At 44.8% G+C, this 13,653-nt stretch overlaps 2 protein-coding genes and 1 non-coding gene across 3 annotated transcripts; 2 read left to right on the top strand and 1 right to left on the bottom strand.

Moving 5' to 3' along the window:
- Positions 1-7,672: 7,672 nt before the first annotated feature.
- On the top strand, positions 7,673-9,731 carry P884DRAFT_198024 (uncharacterized protein; the record flags this gene model as incomplete). The annotated part of the gene is made up of 6 exons (XM_069438117.1): positions 7,673-8,154; positions 8,241-8,584; positions 8,670-9,066; positions 9,186-9,481; positions 9,609-9,613; positions 9,687-9,731. Coding segments are annotated over 6 exons (1,569 nt in total), but the record flags the coding sequence as incomplete, so codon positions are not given.
- A 376-nt stretch (positions 9,732-10,107) lies between these two features.
- Positions 10,108-10,195, bottom strand: P884DRAFT_t64. The gene has a single exon. It is a non-coding gene; the product is annotated as a tRNA-Tyr (tRNA).
- Positions 10,196-11,075: 880 nt separating this feature from the next.
- Positions 11,076-13,567, top strand: P884DRAFT_222016 (serine carboxypeptidase S28-domain-containing protein). Its single transcript, XM_069439508.1, has 4 exons — positions 11,076-12,187; positions 12,288-12,496; positions 12,580-12,727; positions 12,817-13,567. Exons 1-4 carry the CDS (start codon positions 11,364-11,366, stop codon positions 13,268-13,270), a joined length of 1,635 nt encoding a protein of 544 aa, XP_069298558.1. The 5' UTR covers positions 11,076-11,363; the 3' UTR covers positions 13,271-13,567.
- Positions 13,568-13,653: the final 86 nt, after the last annotated feature.

Genomic DNA, 13,653 nt, shown 5'->3' with positions numbered 1-13,653 from the left:
TGTCAAGGGCATCTATACCTTTAGATTATTAGCTAATATAAAGGTCTATAGGGACGTTATAAAAAAGAACCTTAAGCCTATCTCTTGGAAAGTCACCGCCGCCTAGTATACTATTATACCTATATACTCTACCTAGTTACTTAAGATATACTTCATTCTATTGCCTAATAACCTCTTAGAGAATAAGTACTTCTACTTTACTACTAGCTAAGAAGGAATCTAGGACGTTATAGTTACCTAGTATACCCTAAGGGTAATAATCGTCCGAAATGATACTAATGCCCCTATAATTATCTAAAAAGGGGATAAGGTTAGCTATCTATTAGAATACTTAGGAGAGGATATCGTAATATAGATTAGCGTAACGGATATAGAAGATATATAGGCTGAGGTTTAGGATGGAATTACTAAGTAAGAGTTAAAAAGAAGGCTAGAAGAAGCCTAGTACCTATACTACTAGGAAAAGGCTAACGGTAACTAGGAACTTCTACTAAACGTAATAAGTTTTTATACCTTATTATATAGTATCGAGAAACCTAACGACATTCTAGCTATTAAAAGTAAGGATAGCGTTAGTATAGCTAATATAAATCCCGAATTTACACTTAAGGTAAAGGAACTTCTAGATAAATATAACCTATACTAGGATAGGGGAATTGTACTAATACTAGAACACTAGAAGATATAAATCAATCTAGTTAACAGATGGTAAAAGCAAGTCTATACGGTTAGACTATACCTAATAGGGCTTAAAGACCGTAAAGCCCTTAATAAGCATTACAACCAACTCTAGGCATCCAGGAGATTTACTTTTATAGATAAACCTACCCTAATTATATACCTAGCCTTTATTATATAGAGGAAAGTTTCTAAAAAGCCTAGGGTAGAGGTCAAGAAAAGCCGAAGTATAGTTAACCTACGACCGTTAAATATAATTATAGTCCTAGATATTTATCCCCTACCTAACCAGGATGACATTATAGCCGCTATAGTTAGTAACAAGTTCTTTATAGCCTTAGATACTTTAGGATTTTCCTACTAGCTCCCTATAACCAAGGAGTATAGTAACTATATAGTCATTATAAGCTATTATAGCCTAGAAAAATTAAACATAGTACTTATAGGTTTTAAGAATATACTAGCCTTTATATAATATTATATAGATAGACTTTTCCTAAAATACTACTATTTTATTAGGGCATATATCGACAATATTATCATCTTTAGTAAAACCAAGGAAAAATACCTTAAATACCTATATACCGTTTATAAAATCCTTGATAAGGCCTATATATATATTAGCGTACCTAAATCATTTATAGGCTACCCGGCTATAAGGCTCCTTAAGTATGTTATAAATAGTAAAGGCATCGCCAAAACCGACGACCGCATCGCCGCCTTTAAGAAGCTAAAGTTCCTAGATATACTTAATAGTCTAGAGCACTACCTCAGAATAGCTAGTTAGCTAAGGAAGGGCATTCTGTGGTTTGATGTAAAAGCAAGGCCACTTTAGGCACGAAAGACGGCTCTAATAGCTATAGTACGGAAAGAAGGAAAGCTTAAGCCTAGGAAAGCTAAAAGAGCCCGGAAAGCGGTCACTTCTGCTGTCAAATTCACCCTAACCAAGGAAGAACTTAAATCCTTCAGGTTACTTTAGGAGCACTTGTATAACTAGGAGTTCCTCTATTATCACCGCCCCGAAAAACCGCTATTCCTTAAGCTAGACGCCTACCGTGACGGCTATAGCGTTATCGCTTTCTAGCTTAAGGGTAACTAGGATAGTAAGAAAATCCCTGGTAGGGACATTCCTTTAAGTGAAGTATAGCCTATCCTATTTATATTAAGAGTAACTACTAACGTAGAAAAGCGCTATAGATCTATAGAGGTAGAAATTACTATACTTATCTAGGTAATTAGGAAACTTTAGAAGATAGTATAGTCAAATAGACACCTAGTTAATATCCTTACTAACTATACCCTAACGAAAGGGATAGTAAAGTATATGTCCCTAATTATAATAGATCTAGCTAAGGCTAACCTAAAACTAGCAAATATAGCTAATTATCTATTAGGATTTAACCTTAATATCTTCTATATCCCTAGGACGCTAAATATAATACCTGATATACTATTAAGGTTACCTACCTAGGAGTAGAATAATCTAAAGGTTAAGAATAGCCTAGTAGATAAGCTTAGAGATATCTAGAGCGATTACTAGGATACTAATACCTTTATAATAGATATAACTATTACAGAACCGGTACTTAGCGATGAATTTAGGGCTAGGATCATCGCTAGCTATCCTAAGGACTAGAAGTATAAAGCTATCTACTAAGCCCTCCGCGAAAATGAGAAAGACTTGGTTAGAAATGACTACGCCAGAGCTAGAAAACGTAAATGGCTAAAACTACCTATAGGACTATTTGAACTTATAAATAGGCTACTTTTCTATATAGACTTTGATAGTATAAGAAGACTCTACCTATTAGAAAACTATATTAACTAAGTCCTTTAGATGGTTTATAATAACATATACTATTTCGGTGAAAATAAGATAATAAACGAGCTTATAGTTATTCATTTCTATAGGAAGGCCTAGAAGGTTTTAAAGTTTATATAGCACTATAAGGTATATCAGGCAAACTCGACTAACTATAACCTACCACCAGGGGAACTCTAGCCTATTCGTACCTAGCTAATACCATTCTATACGGTAGCTATAGACTTTATTACCAACTTGCCGCCAGCGCTAACCACCAGCACCCTCTAGTCACTCGAAGGCTATACCTTAGCAGATATACTCTATACCGTGACGTATAAGTTTAGTAAGAAGAAGCTTCTCGTAGCCGGCCGCCGGACGTATATAGCTAAAGAATAGGTAACTATTCTTCTAAGGACCTAGATATTTACCGACTAGGGAATACCAGCTTAAATCATTAGTAATCGTAACCCTAAGTTTACGTCTGACTTATAGAAGGAAATATTTATATTACTAGGAACTAAGCTGCTATTTTCTATAGCCTACTATCCTTAAACTAATAGGCAATCCGAACGGACAAACCAAACTATAGAAATTACTTTACAAATAAACTTTATAGTCAATTCTAACCGCTTATAGATTAAAATCCTACTAGCCCTATAGCATTACCTTAATAATACTCTAGTTACTAGTATTAGGAGATCTCTAAATAAACTAGTATATAGATTTAAACTATACTTAGTACTAGATATCCTAAGTAAGAAGACTGCTAGAACTAGTAGGCGTAAAGCCTTAGAAATCCTATATAAGTAACACCAGGCCGAAGCCAATGAAATAATTAATCAGGCTATAATACTAGCCAAATTACGGTATAACTAGAGGTATATACCTACCAAATTCGAAGTTAGGGACACCGTTTAGCTATAGTTATACAAGGGATACTATTTACCTAGCAAACCTAATAGGAAATAGTTAGCCTAGAGAGTAGGACTATTTAAAATCAAGCAAAGGGTAGGAAAACTAGCTTACAAGCTAGATTTTCCTAAGTCCTAGAAGGTCTATCTAGTCGTATCCGTTGCTTAACTCTACCACGTTAAATAAGGTCCTAATCCGTTCAAAAGAACCATACCACCGCTATAGCCAATCTTGGTTAATAGTAAGGAATACTAGAGGATCGAGAAGATTATCGACTACCGTATACGTAGAAAGAAGCGCCTAAGGGTTGAATACCTTGTTCGCTAGCTTGGATTTAACGTAAAGGACGATTAGTAGCTTCCCTAGAGTAAACTAGAGGCCACTTCTAGCGAATTAATCTAGGAATATATAAATCGCCATTAGATTCAACCGCTACCTAGAAAGAAACGAGGCTAACCCCTAAAGCAGAAGACTTCTAGCTAGACCTAGGGTATCGTGCCTAGCTAGGAAGAAGCTAAATAATACCTAGAGATATATACCTTTAATAGGCTACCCTAAATCTATTTTAATACCAGAAAACCTATTACTATTCCTTATACTATTATCTTTATCGCTACTTTCATTCTAAACTCTACTATTTACTATATATAGGCTACTTTAAACTGTATATCTAGCTTAGTTAGCTACCAAACAACCTAACTATTTAGTGAATAGGGCTAAACAACCTACCTATTTAGTATAGTAGGGCTAAATACTAATAGCTTAAGCCTTCTTTTATCCTATCTTTAAAAGCCCTGCTTGAAAACTATAAAAACCCCTAGATTTCCTACTATTTTCTAGCTTTTCGAACCTCTTTAATTCTTCTATAATTTCTTTAATAACTATCTTCTTTTCTAACCTTCAAACTCTTTAACGCTAGCCTTTTCTATCAATATAACTATATAGCTATCTCCTATAGCTTATGTATTATTATTTCTATCAAAAGGAGGCCTTAGAGAGTATTTTCCTACTACCTTTTACTTTATTCTATCGTATATATAAGAAAACCACACTCTTTCGCGACTTTTACTAAGTTTGTCAACCTAGAATAGCTTAATTCTATTAGTTATAATGGCTAAATCTAGAAGCAAGGCTAGAAAAAGCGATAAACAGGCTACCAAAGGCGCCAAGGCCTATAGCAGTAGTAGTAGCTATAGTAACAAGCCTAGCTACCGGAAACGAGCCTCTGGTTAGCTAGCAAGATATACCTATATCGTAGTTAGTAATAATAATCGAAGTAGCCGACACCCTAGCTACCACGTTTACGCCTATTAATTAGCGGAAGAAGCAGATAGCTATAGAGGCATCTAACCAGGCATAGGCTATACCTACGCCTACACTAGGTATATACTCCAGCCCTATAAGTAAGAATAATACCCCGGTAGATAGCAATGTCTAAGATCTCCTTAAGAACCTAGATACAATACTAGAAAGCGGTATAGGCTTTACGGCTAACCTAGGTGCCGAGGAGGAATTCCGTAATGACCTAGCAATAGGTAGCCCGGTCCGAGTACGCTATAAAGAGGCGGCTACAGCCTTCGAGGGTAAAGATCCTAATATACTATAGTATAACCTATGGTATATACCCCCTCGAGTCGCCAATACCCCTTGTAGTGTCACCTATAACACTTTTAACCCTCTATACCTATAGTTTCTAGAGGATGCTATAGTCAAATGGTATTATGATAGTAAGACAGGTGCTATAGCCTAGGTCCCCGGAAGCGTAATTAATACGGTCTATATAAGTAAAAGCAAGTATAAGGTAGTTTGCCTATTGGCTATATACCACTTCGTTAATAGCCGCTAGTTATAGGGAGAGCAAATGACTATAGCTAACTATAAGACCTTCTATGGCGTAGATAAGGACGACGCTATTAAGATTCCCTATCTAGAGGCTAAATTTGCCTTTATCAAGATCAAGGGTAATATAAAGGTAATACTATTTAGTATTATTATAGGTACCTCTATTATAGTTAACCTATATAAAGCTACTAATAATAATAATGACTATATTATACTAGCGCTATTTTTTGCTAAGCATTATAAGACCTTAAACCTATAGGGAGGATTCTAGCCTTATACTATTAATAGTAATATAGTATATAAGACAAGGGGCACCTATATAGTTACGTATACCTAATGTATTAGTAAAACTAGGTAGGTCCCTATCGACATGATCAAGGCACACTAGTATAAGTAGCTAGCTAATGCCTTCCCTGACATTCCTATAGATAAGGATACTATACTAACCCCTCTATTACTAATCAAGGTCGCTATTACTAAGGTATAGGATATAGTAAACAAGAAGAGGCCTCTGATGCTACTAACTATATGCTAGGCAATTCCGACACTCGAGCCTACCGACTTCCTGTCCTACGAATCGGATATAACTTAACTAGAGTAGGACTACCAAGAGTCTAGCCCTACTAATGCTACCTAAGATACGACCATATACCTATATATATATACTAACTTACCTATAGCTATGCTATAGGGTACCAAGTAGCGTAATAAAGAAAGTATATCGGTTATCAATAAGACTATAGCTAATACTACTACTAGCCTAATAGCCTAGGCCTTATTACAGCCAGACTTGACACTCTAACCACCTAAGCTAGCGCCTTAGCCTACTACGCCTATTAGGTATATATAGCATAGGGCACCTACTAGTAGATTCGCCTATAGGATTAAAAAGGATCCCAAGGACGAAGAAGAGGGGGCCAAGTCCTAGGGCAGGCTTAATAATATATATATTACCTTTAATAGCCTTAAGGAGGTAGAAAACACCCTTATAGGCATAGAGTTTAACCCCTTTACTAGCATTAATATTATTAAGTCTAGCTTACTATATCCGTCTATAACTATAATAATTAGGCCTATCAAGGACTACCTTACCTACACTTACTAGGAATGTCGTAATAACAAGGAAATGCTTATCCGTACCTGCCATTAGATCTGCTATTTCTACTAAAAGGCTAGTAATAACTCGTATAAGGCTAATATAGCTATATATAGCCTTAAGAAAAAGCTAGAGAATATATATAAGGCTTACTATATTACTAGTATAGTACCTACTAGTATACTAAAGCCTAAAGAACTACTAGTAACCTATATCTATATACTAAAGGGAGATAGTAATACCTTAGTTAATAGCTACCTATTTAAACTTAACTACCTTTACTACGGCCTAACTAGTTACTAAGGCCTATACTTAGTACCTATATATATTACTATAGCCTATAGTGCTATTAAGGATAACGAGACTAACAAGGACTTTGCCAAACGTTAGTACCTAGCTACTAAGGCTAACCTTCTTAATATAGGTCAAGCTATAGTCTAGAGGCAGGATAAGGCTATTAATAATGTCAAAAAGGACCTTAACCAAGTTAAGGAGGAGCTTAGGTAACTAAAGGAGGCTTCTATAATCATAAGTAATAACTATATAGCCACCCTTAACTAGAGGAAGGGAGTAGATAAGAAGATATAGTAGCTAGAAGAAACAATCGCCCGGCTTACCAAGTATACTATAGTAATTACTATACTATAGAAGGCTTCTAAGAGCTAGGAGCCTATAGCTTACCTACCTCTACTAGCTACTACTAGATATAGTGCTCCCCTAAGCTCGATTACTAGGCTAGTAGCATACCCGCTACCACCTGTAGCCACTAGCTAGAAACGCCTATACTCGGATATACTAGCATAGGAGAGCCCCTCGTATAAGAGGGCTACTAGTATAGTCTATAGTAACCATACCCCAGTTAGGGATACCTAGGCTAGGGCTAGAACACTTATATAGCCCCCTTAGGAGCGTCCGTCTGTAATGTCAATATTCATTATAAACTTAGGAACTATCGGGAAGAAGGACTAAAGGATAGACGGATTTGATAATAGGGAGGATAAACAGGACACTTACTAGGATTATTACTATAGATAAATGACTAATATATTTACTAAGTTATAATAGGTCATTATATTTTTCTTTTCAAACCCTAGTACCTATTATAGTATATAGCTATTAGTAGGTTAGATCCGACAGACCTACTAATAGGGATAATAAGCCAGGGGTTATAGATATATATTTAGATAGTATCCCTAAGTGCCTCTGGCACTTGGAAGAATTAACGTATCTTATCACCACTTCTGCAGACCCGTACTAGTTGGTCCAGGAGTACCGCCCACGGCGCGAATACCGCTGTGGTGTCGTATCTTACAGCCAGTCCGAGCTGTAGTCTTTTGTAGCCATCGAGCTGTAGCAATCACTTTCTTCACAATGTGAACATCATCGAGCGGACCAAACTCTTCAGGCTCTGCCAGGGGATGCCTAAGGGTGCTCACCTCTACATCCACTTCAATGCCAATTGTCACCCATCATTCTTACTCAACATCGCCAAGGAAATGGATCACATGTACATCTGGAGCACCAAGGCGCTTACCAACAAAGAGGCATTCCAACGATGCAAGATACGGTTCAGCATTCTCAGCGAGCAAAATCTCAAAAAGAAAAACCCGCTCGGGAACCTAAACATCCTGAGCTCGGAATACAAGACCTATGAGGACCTCAAGGACCGAGGCGAGACTGGGTGGATGAGCTACAAGACATTCAGGATGCTATTTCCTCAGCATAAGATAGAAGGAGTGGAAAAAGACGTGGATAAATGGTTGCTAAGCAAACTTGTGTTCAGCGCTGAAGAGGCGTACAATTCGCGCCAGTGTGCTGCAGGGTAAGTGTCGACTCAACGCAAACTGACGACTTGCTTTTGCTTACGTCGCCTTGTAGGGCATGGGATCTGTTCAATCGGCGAACCAGAATGATGAAGGGCCTTTTCAACTACCAGACAGCGTTCGTCCGATACACCCAGGCGTGCCTGGAAGAATTCGCCAGGGACAATATCCAATATGCCGAGATCCGACTTGATTTTATGCCTAGCAACCAGTTGTGGGACGACGAAGGCAAGGACCAGATGAGCAACGAGCGGATGATGGAGCTCATCATTGAGGGTTACAACGCCTTCCAGTTAAGGCACCAGAGGAAGGTTTTCAAGGGGCTTAAGGTCATCTACTGCACACCACGGTCGTTCGACAAGCCAAAAATTGTATTCGCTCTAAACCAGTGCATTGAGTTCAAGAAGAAGTTCCCCGAGTTCATTGCTGGTAAGATGGCTTTCTACCTTGCGTCCTCCCGGGTGTAATAGACATACTAATAAATTTACCTTAATTACCATGATTCCTACCTTAGGCTTCGATCTTGTTGGCGAGAAAGGCAACGGCAACAAATACCCCCTGAAGCACTTTGCCGAGGAGCTTCTCGAGTTCCGGCACAAGTGTAAAGCCGAAAACCTGGACATACCCTTCCTATTCCACTGCGGAGAGACGCTCGAAAACGGTACCGATGCCGACCATGATCTCATCGATGCGATCCTCCTTGGCGCTAAGCGCATCGCTCACGGCTATGCTGTGCCCTGGCACCCCTGGGTCATGCAACAATTGAAGGCTAGGCACATATGCATAGAGCTCTGCCCCATATCCAACGAAATCCTCGGCTTGACCTCTAGGATTGGCGGCCACTCGGCGTATACCGCACTCGCCAACGACATCGTGGCTTGCGTCAACACGGACCACGGTGGCCTTTTTCGGTAAGCTTCTCCTGGCCGTCCTTTGGCGAATGCCAACAACCCCTTTTCTTCCCACGACGACGCTCAACCTGTTTCACCGCTTAACCTGCTTAATTACCGTGACTGACCTGCGCATGCAGCTCGACTCTCGCGCACGAGTTCTACCAGATCATGGCTGGCAAACGCAACATGACGCTCATTGGTTTCCGCCAACTGGCCGTTTGGAGCCTCGAGTTTTCCTGCATGACTCCCGCGGAGTTGAAGGCCGTTTTCGACGACTGGGAGAAGATGTGGTCGTATTTCGTGCTGAGCATCCTCGCTGGCGATTTTGGGCGACTCGGTCACTCGAGCAGCAGCCAACCTGCTTCCCATGCCGGTGCTGCCGCTCCGCACAGCAGCCGGCCCGGCTCTTCCGGCAGCGCTGGACCTTCACAGGGTCACCATCCCAGCACCCACGGCGCCGGTTCCGCTCAAGCCCCCCACAGCAGCACGACCGGCAGCTCTGCGCCTCACCACGCCCCGGCCGCTGCTCAGGGTACGCCTGCTTCTGACCACGGACCCAGTGCCAGTGCCGGCGGTTCCGCCCCGGGCGCGCACGGCGCCACTCCCAGCACACCTAATACCTCTCGGGGGCCGCCGAGTGGCATCACCGGAGAGAGACGCCGGAAGCTCTTTTGGGCGCCTAATAAGAGATGAATCATTTGATGGACGGACGGGACTTCCTAGGGCAACGTTTGTTGGGAAAGTGGGCAAGTGGTTCTGGTCAAAACGGAATATATACATCTATGCTATCGTCATGTTTTTGCTTGCCTTTTTTGAAGCAAAGAATAGCTATGTTGTTTGGGTAATAATTATACGAAGTGCGTTACGGAATTAATTAGCGAGAATAACAAGGATGCTTGATTTTTATATGCCTACCTATATTACAACTTTTTGCGCACCTTGGTTAATAAGGCATAAAAGACTTTAGGGTTTCGGACGTACAGAGAGGGAAGTGTACAGGAATACAGAGGCGAACAATGCGGTAAGTATTTTCGAGGCTTAAAAAAAGACGAAAAAGAGTCCCCTCGACCGGAATCGAGCCGGTGACCTTTCGGTATCAATAATTTCCATTACAGCCGAACGTGATAGCCAACTACACCACAAGGGGATTCCTCGCTGAATACGGTTAATAGGCAGGACCGGATGCCTGGTTGTGAGAATGGTTCGTTGCCACTGCAAGGTGGGTTGGAAGGCAACGGCCCGTGGGCGTGCGTGGTGCGAGTAAGCCTTGCTTCGCCTCGGCACAATGTCCGGAGACGCTCCTTCCTGATTGCTCATTGATGCTTGTTGCCAACCTAATCCGAACCAGGAAGGCGCTTGTACGCAGTACGGACAAACACGGCTCCAAAGTTCGTAACCCAGTCTTGCGCGGTAATTCAATCATCAGACGACCACCGTTCGCAATTCAGTACCTTGTCCCAATCTCCAAAAGGAACTGCGAGTCGCCCTCTCGTTGCAGCCAACCCGGATCGGGACGGGCTGACTGTGCGCTGAATCTCTCGGGGGTTTATTCTGTCCCCGCCTCCTTCCTGCACAAGCTTTTTGTGTAGTGGCAGTACACAATTGCCCCGCACCACGCCATCCTGCATGCAGGCAGTTCCAACAAAAATAGGACCAAAACATCATTGCTCGAAACGAGGAACGCATCCTGGCGCATCCGCGCGTCTTATTCGACGTGGCGATCCAGCCCGACATCCTTACGCGGCCTGCACGCCAAGCACCTTCCGGAAGCCGGATCGCCTCTTGTGGAGTGGTGGAGCACATCGTAGCCGCGACCCGAAAGGGGGTCCCCGTCCGGTCGGGATCCATCGCATGGAACAGGAAGGTGATGGCCCTGCGGCCGTTACACAGGGCCCGCACAAACGCACCCTTGGCTGGTGCTCTCCAAGCGGGAAGCTACTAGGATAGCACACCAGCACGTAGTAATCGACGGCCAGGGCCACCCATCCAGTGGTTTGCTTGCAACCCCCTGGGGCGGTGTAACACTGCCCACTGCCGTTTTTATTTTGTTCCTTTCGCCGTCTGCCCAGTCACTCATCAGGTTCCTTGCATGGCCGCCCCTGTCAACAACGTGCGGTAGGACCGCGGATCCGACCACCGCTCCCGCGCGAGCGGGCTGTAATTAGTTGGTGGGCTGCAGGCGATCAATTGATAATAAATCTCGTGCTCCCCGCAACGGCGGCAGCGCTTTCACCTTCCCCAGGGCATCCCGCTTCCCCCCCTCCGGCTGACACTCCTCGTGCACCTCGCCCCCCGCCCCCCGCTCCTCGATCACCATGAGGCTCTCCATCACCGCCCTCGCGGCGGGCCTCGCCTTAGCCCCACTGGCCGCCGCCTTCGGCCGCGGCTTGGTCATGGATATCGGCCCCGACGACGACACCGTCTCGGAAACCGACCTGCAGAAGCGCGCCGAGACCGTCAACGGCTGGGGCACCTTCGATCAGCTCATCGACCACGCCAACCCGTCGCTCGGCACCTTCAAGCAGCGCTACTGGTACGGCACTCAGTACTGGAAGGGCCCCGGCTCGCCCGTTTACCTGGTCTCGCCCGGCGAGCAGAGCGGCGAGGGCTTCAACCGTACGTGGCTCACCACTGCCCGCCTGTCGGGCGTCATGGCCAACCAGACGGGCGGTGCCGTCATCGTCCTCGAGCATCGCTACTGGGGAGAGTCGTCGCCCTATGACGAGCTCACGGTGGAGAATCTTCAGTACCTCACCCTCGACAACTCGCTCAAGGACCTCGTCTACTTTGCCAAGAATTTTGTCCCGCCCTTCGATCCCAGCGGCAGCAGCTCCGCAGACAAGGCGCCGTGGATCTTCGCCGGCGGCTCGTATTCCGGCGCCCTCGCCGGCTGGCTGGCGGCCAGGGAGCCCGGCACCTTCTGGGCCTACTACAGCTCCAGCGGGGTCGTCGAGGCGATCGGCGATTTCTGGCAGTACTTTGTGCCCGTGCAGGAGGCGACGCCCAAGAACTGCAGCGCCGACGTCGGGGCCGTCATCAACTACGTGGATCTGGTGCTGAGCTTCGGGTCCAAGAAGAGCAAGCAGGCTTTGAAGGACAAGTTCGGGCTCGGGGAATTGGAGGATGCCGACTTTGCTGCGTAAGCACCAACTGATTACTCCTCTGACCCCGTGTGCATATCTTTCATGGTCGGTCGGAGAGGGAAGAAAGAAACTGACAAAAGCCGTCTTGATTATTAGCGCGCTGGAGTGGGGTCCCTGGGAGTGGCAGTCGGGCCAGTTCTACTCGTTCAACACCACGGGCTATAACCCGTTCTACCGCTTCTGCGACTACGTCGAGAACGTGTGGCCCAACTCGACCAACAAGGTGCCCGGCCCGGGCGGTGTCGGTCTGACCAAAGCGCTGGACGGTTACGCCAAATACGTCAAGGAGCAGGTCATCCCTGGATGTGGGTTCTGCTTTCCTTTCTTTACCCCTCTTGTTCCTTAATTATCACAACGACCTCTCACTGACCTTGGTATCAAATTTTAGTCTGTGAGTCGGCTGGATACCCCGAATGGGAGGGTGAGAACAACATTGCCTGCTTCAAAAACCTCGACCCCAACAACGCGGCCTACAAGGACCTCAGCCTTGACAACTGGATCAACCGTCAGTGGAACTGGATGCTCTGCAACGAGCCGTACGTCCTTTCCAATTTATTTACCCCTCTGCGCTCGTCTACGCAAGTTGGCAGACACACACTTACCATATCCCCCCCCCCCCAAACAGTTTTGAATGGTGGCAAGACGGCGCCCCGCTCACCCGGCCGACTCTCGTCTCGCGCCTGGTGAACGCAGACTACTGGCGCAAGCAGTGCCCGCTGCACTTCCCCGAAGGCGGATACGGCATCGCGGCAGGCAAGCGCGCCAAGGACGTCAACCGGTGGACCGGCGGCTGGAGCGTCACCAACACGACGCGGGCCATGCACACCAACGGCCAGTACGACCCGTGGCGCGACGCCACCCTGTCGAGCAAATTCCGCCCCGGCGGGCCCGTCCAGAGCACCAAGCGGCTGCCGGTGCGCCTGGTCAAGGGCGGCACACACTGCTCGGATCTGTACGGCCAGAACTGGGCGGTGAACGAGGACGTCAAGAAGCTGGCCCAGGACGCGGCCGACGAGATGACCGGGTGGGTCGGGGAATGGTACGAGGAGAAGGGGTTGCCGAAGCCTTGGGAGTCTTGAAGTAATTAAGGTGTGGTAATTAGTGGATGGATGGGCTGAAGAAGATTGCGTTTCTTTGGATACCCGGCTTCCGCTCTGGTCAGAATATTATTTAAATTCAAGTTCAGCGTCACCCACAACCTTTGCCAGGACAGATTGGTTTTGGTCGACCCCGCGCGTCTTCTACACTCCAGCCTGCAGAACAGAATGTCCGTGACGAGAATGCTCCGGTCATGCTAAGATTAATTAACAGAGGGACGGCACAGCAGCAGCCGCGTCCTCTAATATTAATTAAAACACCACACCAATTCGGCATCGGATATGAGACAAAGCGTAATATATGGTAGGGATCAACTCAATCAGTGCCCATGATTGATTTTTTTTGTGTTAAATTATTCCTCTTG

This window comes from Thermothelomyces heterothallicus (genome assembly GCF_042370625.1).
Source record: "Thermothelomyces heterothallicus CBS 202.75 unplaced genomic scaffold P884_scaffold_8, whole genome shotgun sequence".
NCBI lineage: Eukaryota > Fungi > Ascomycota > Sordariomycetes > Sordariales > Chaetomiaceae > Thermothelomyces > Thermothelomyces heterothallicus.
Note: the sequence above shows the minus strand (reverse complement) of the source record. Positions and strands in the feature narration are given on the sequence as shown.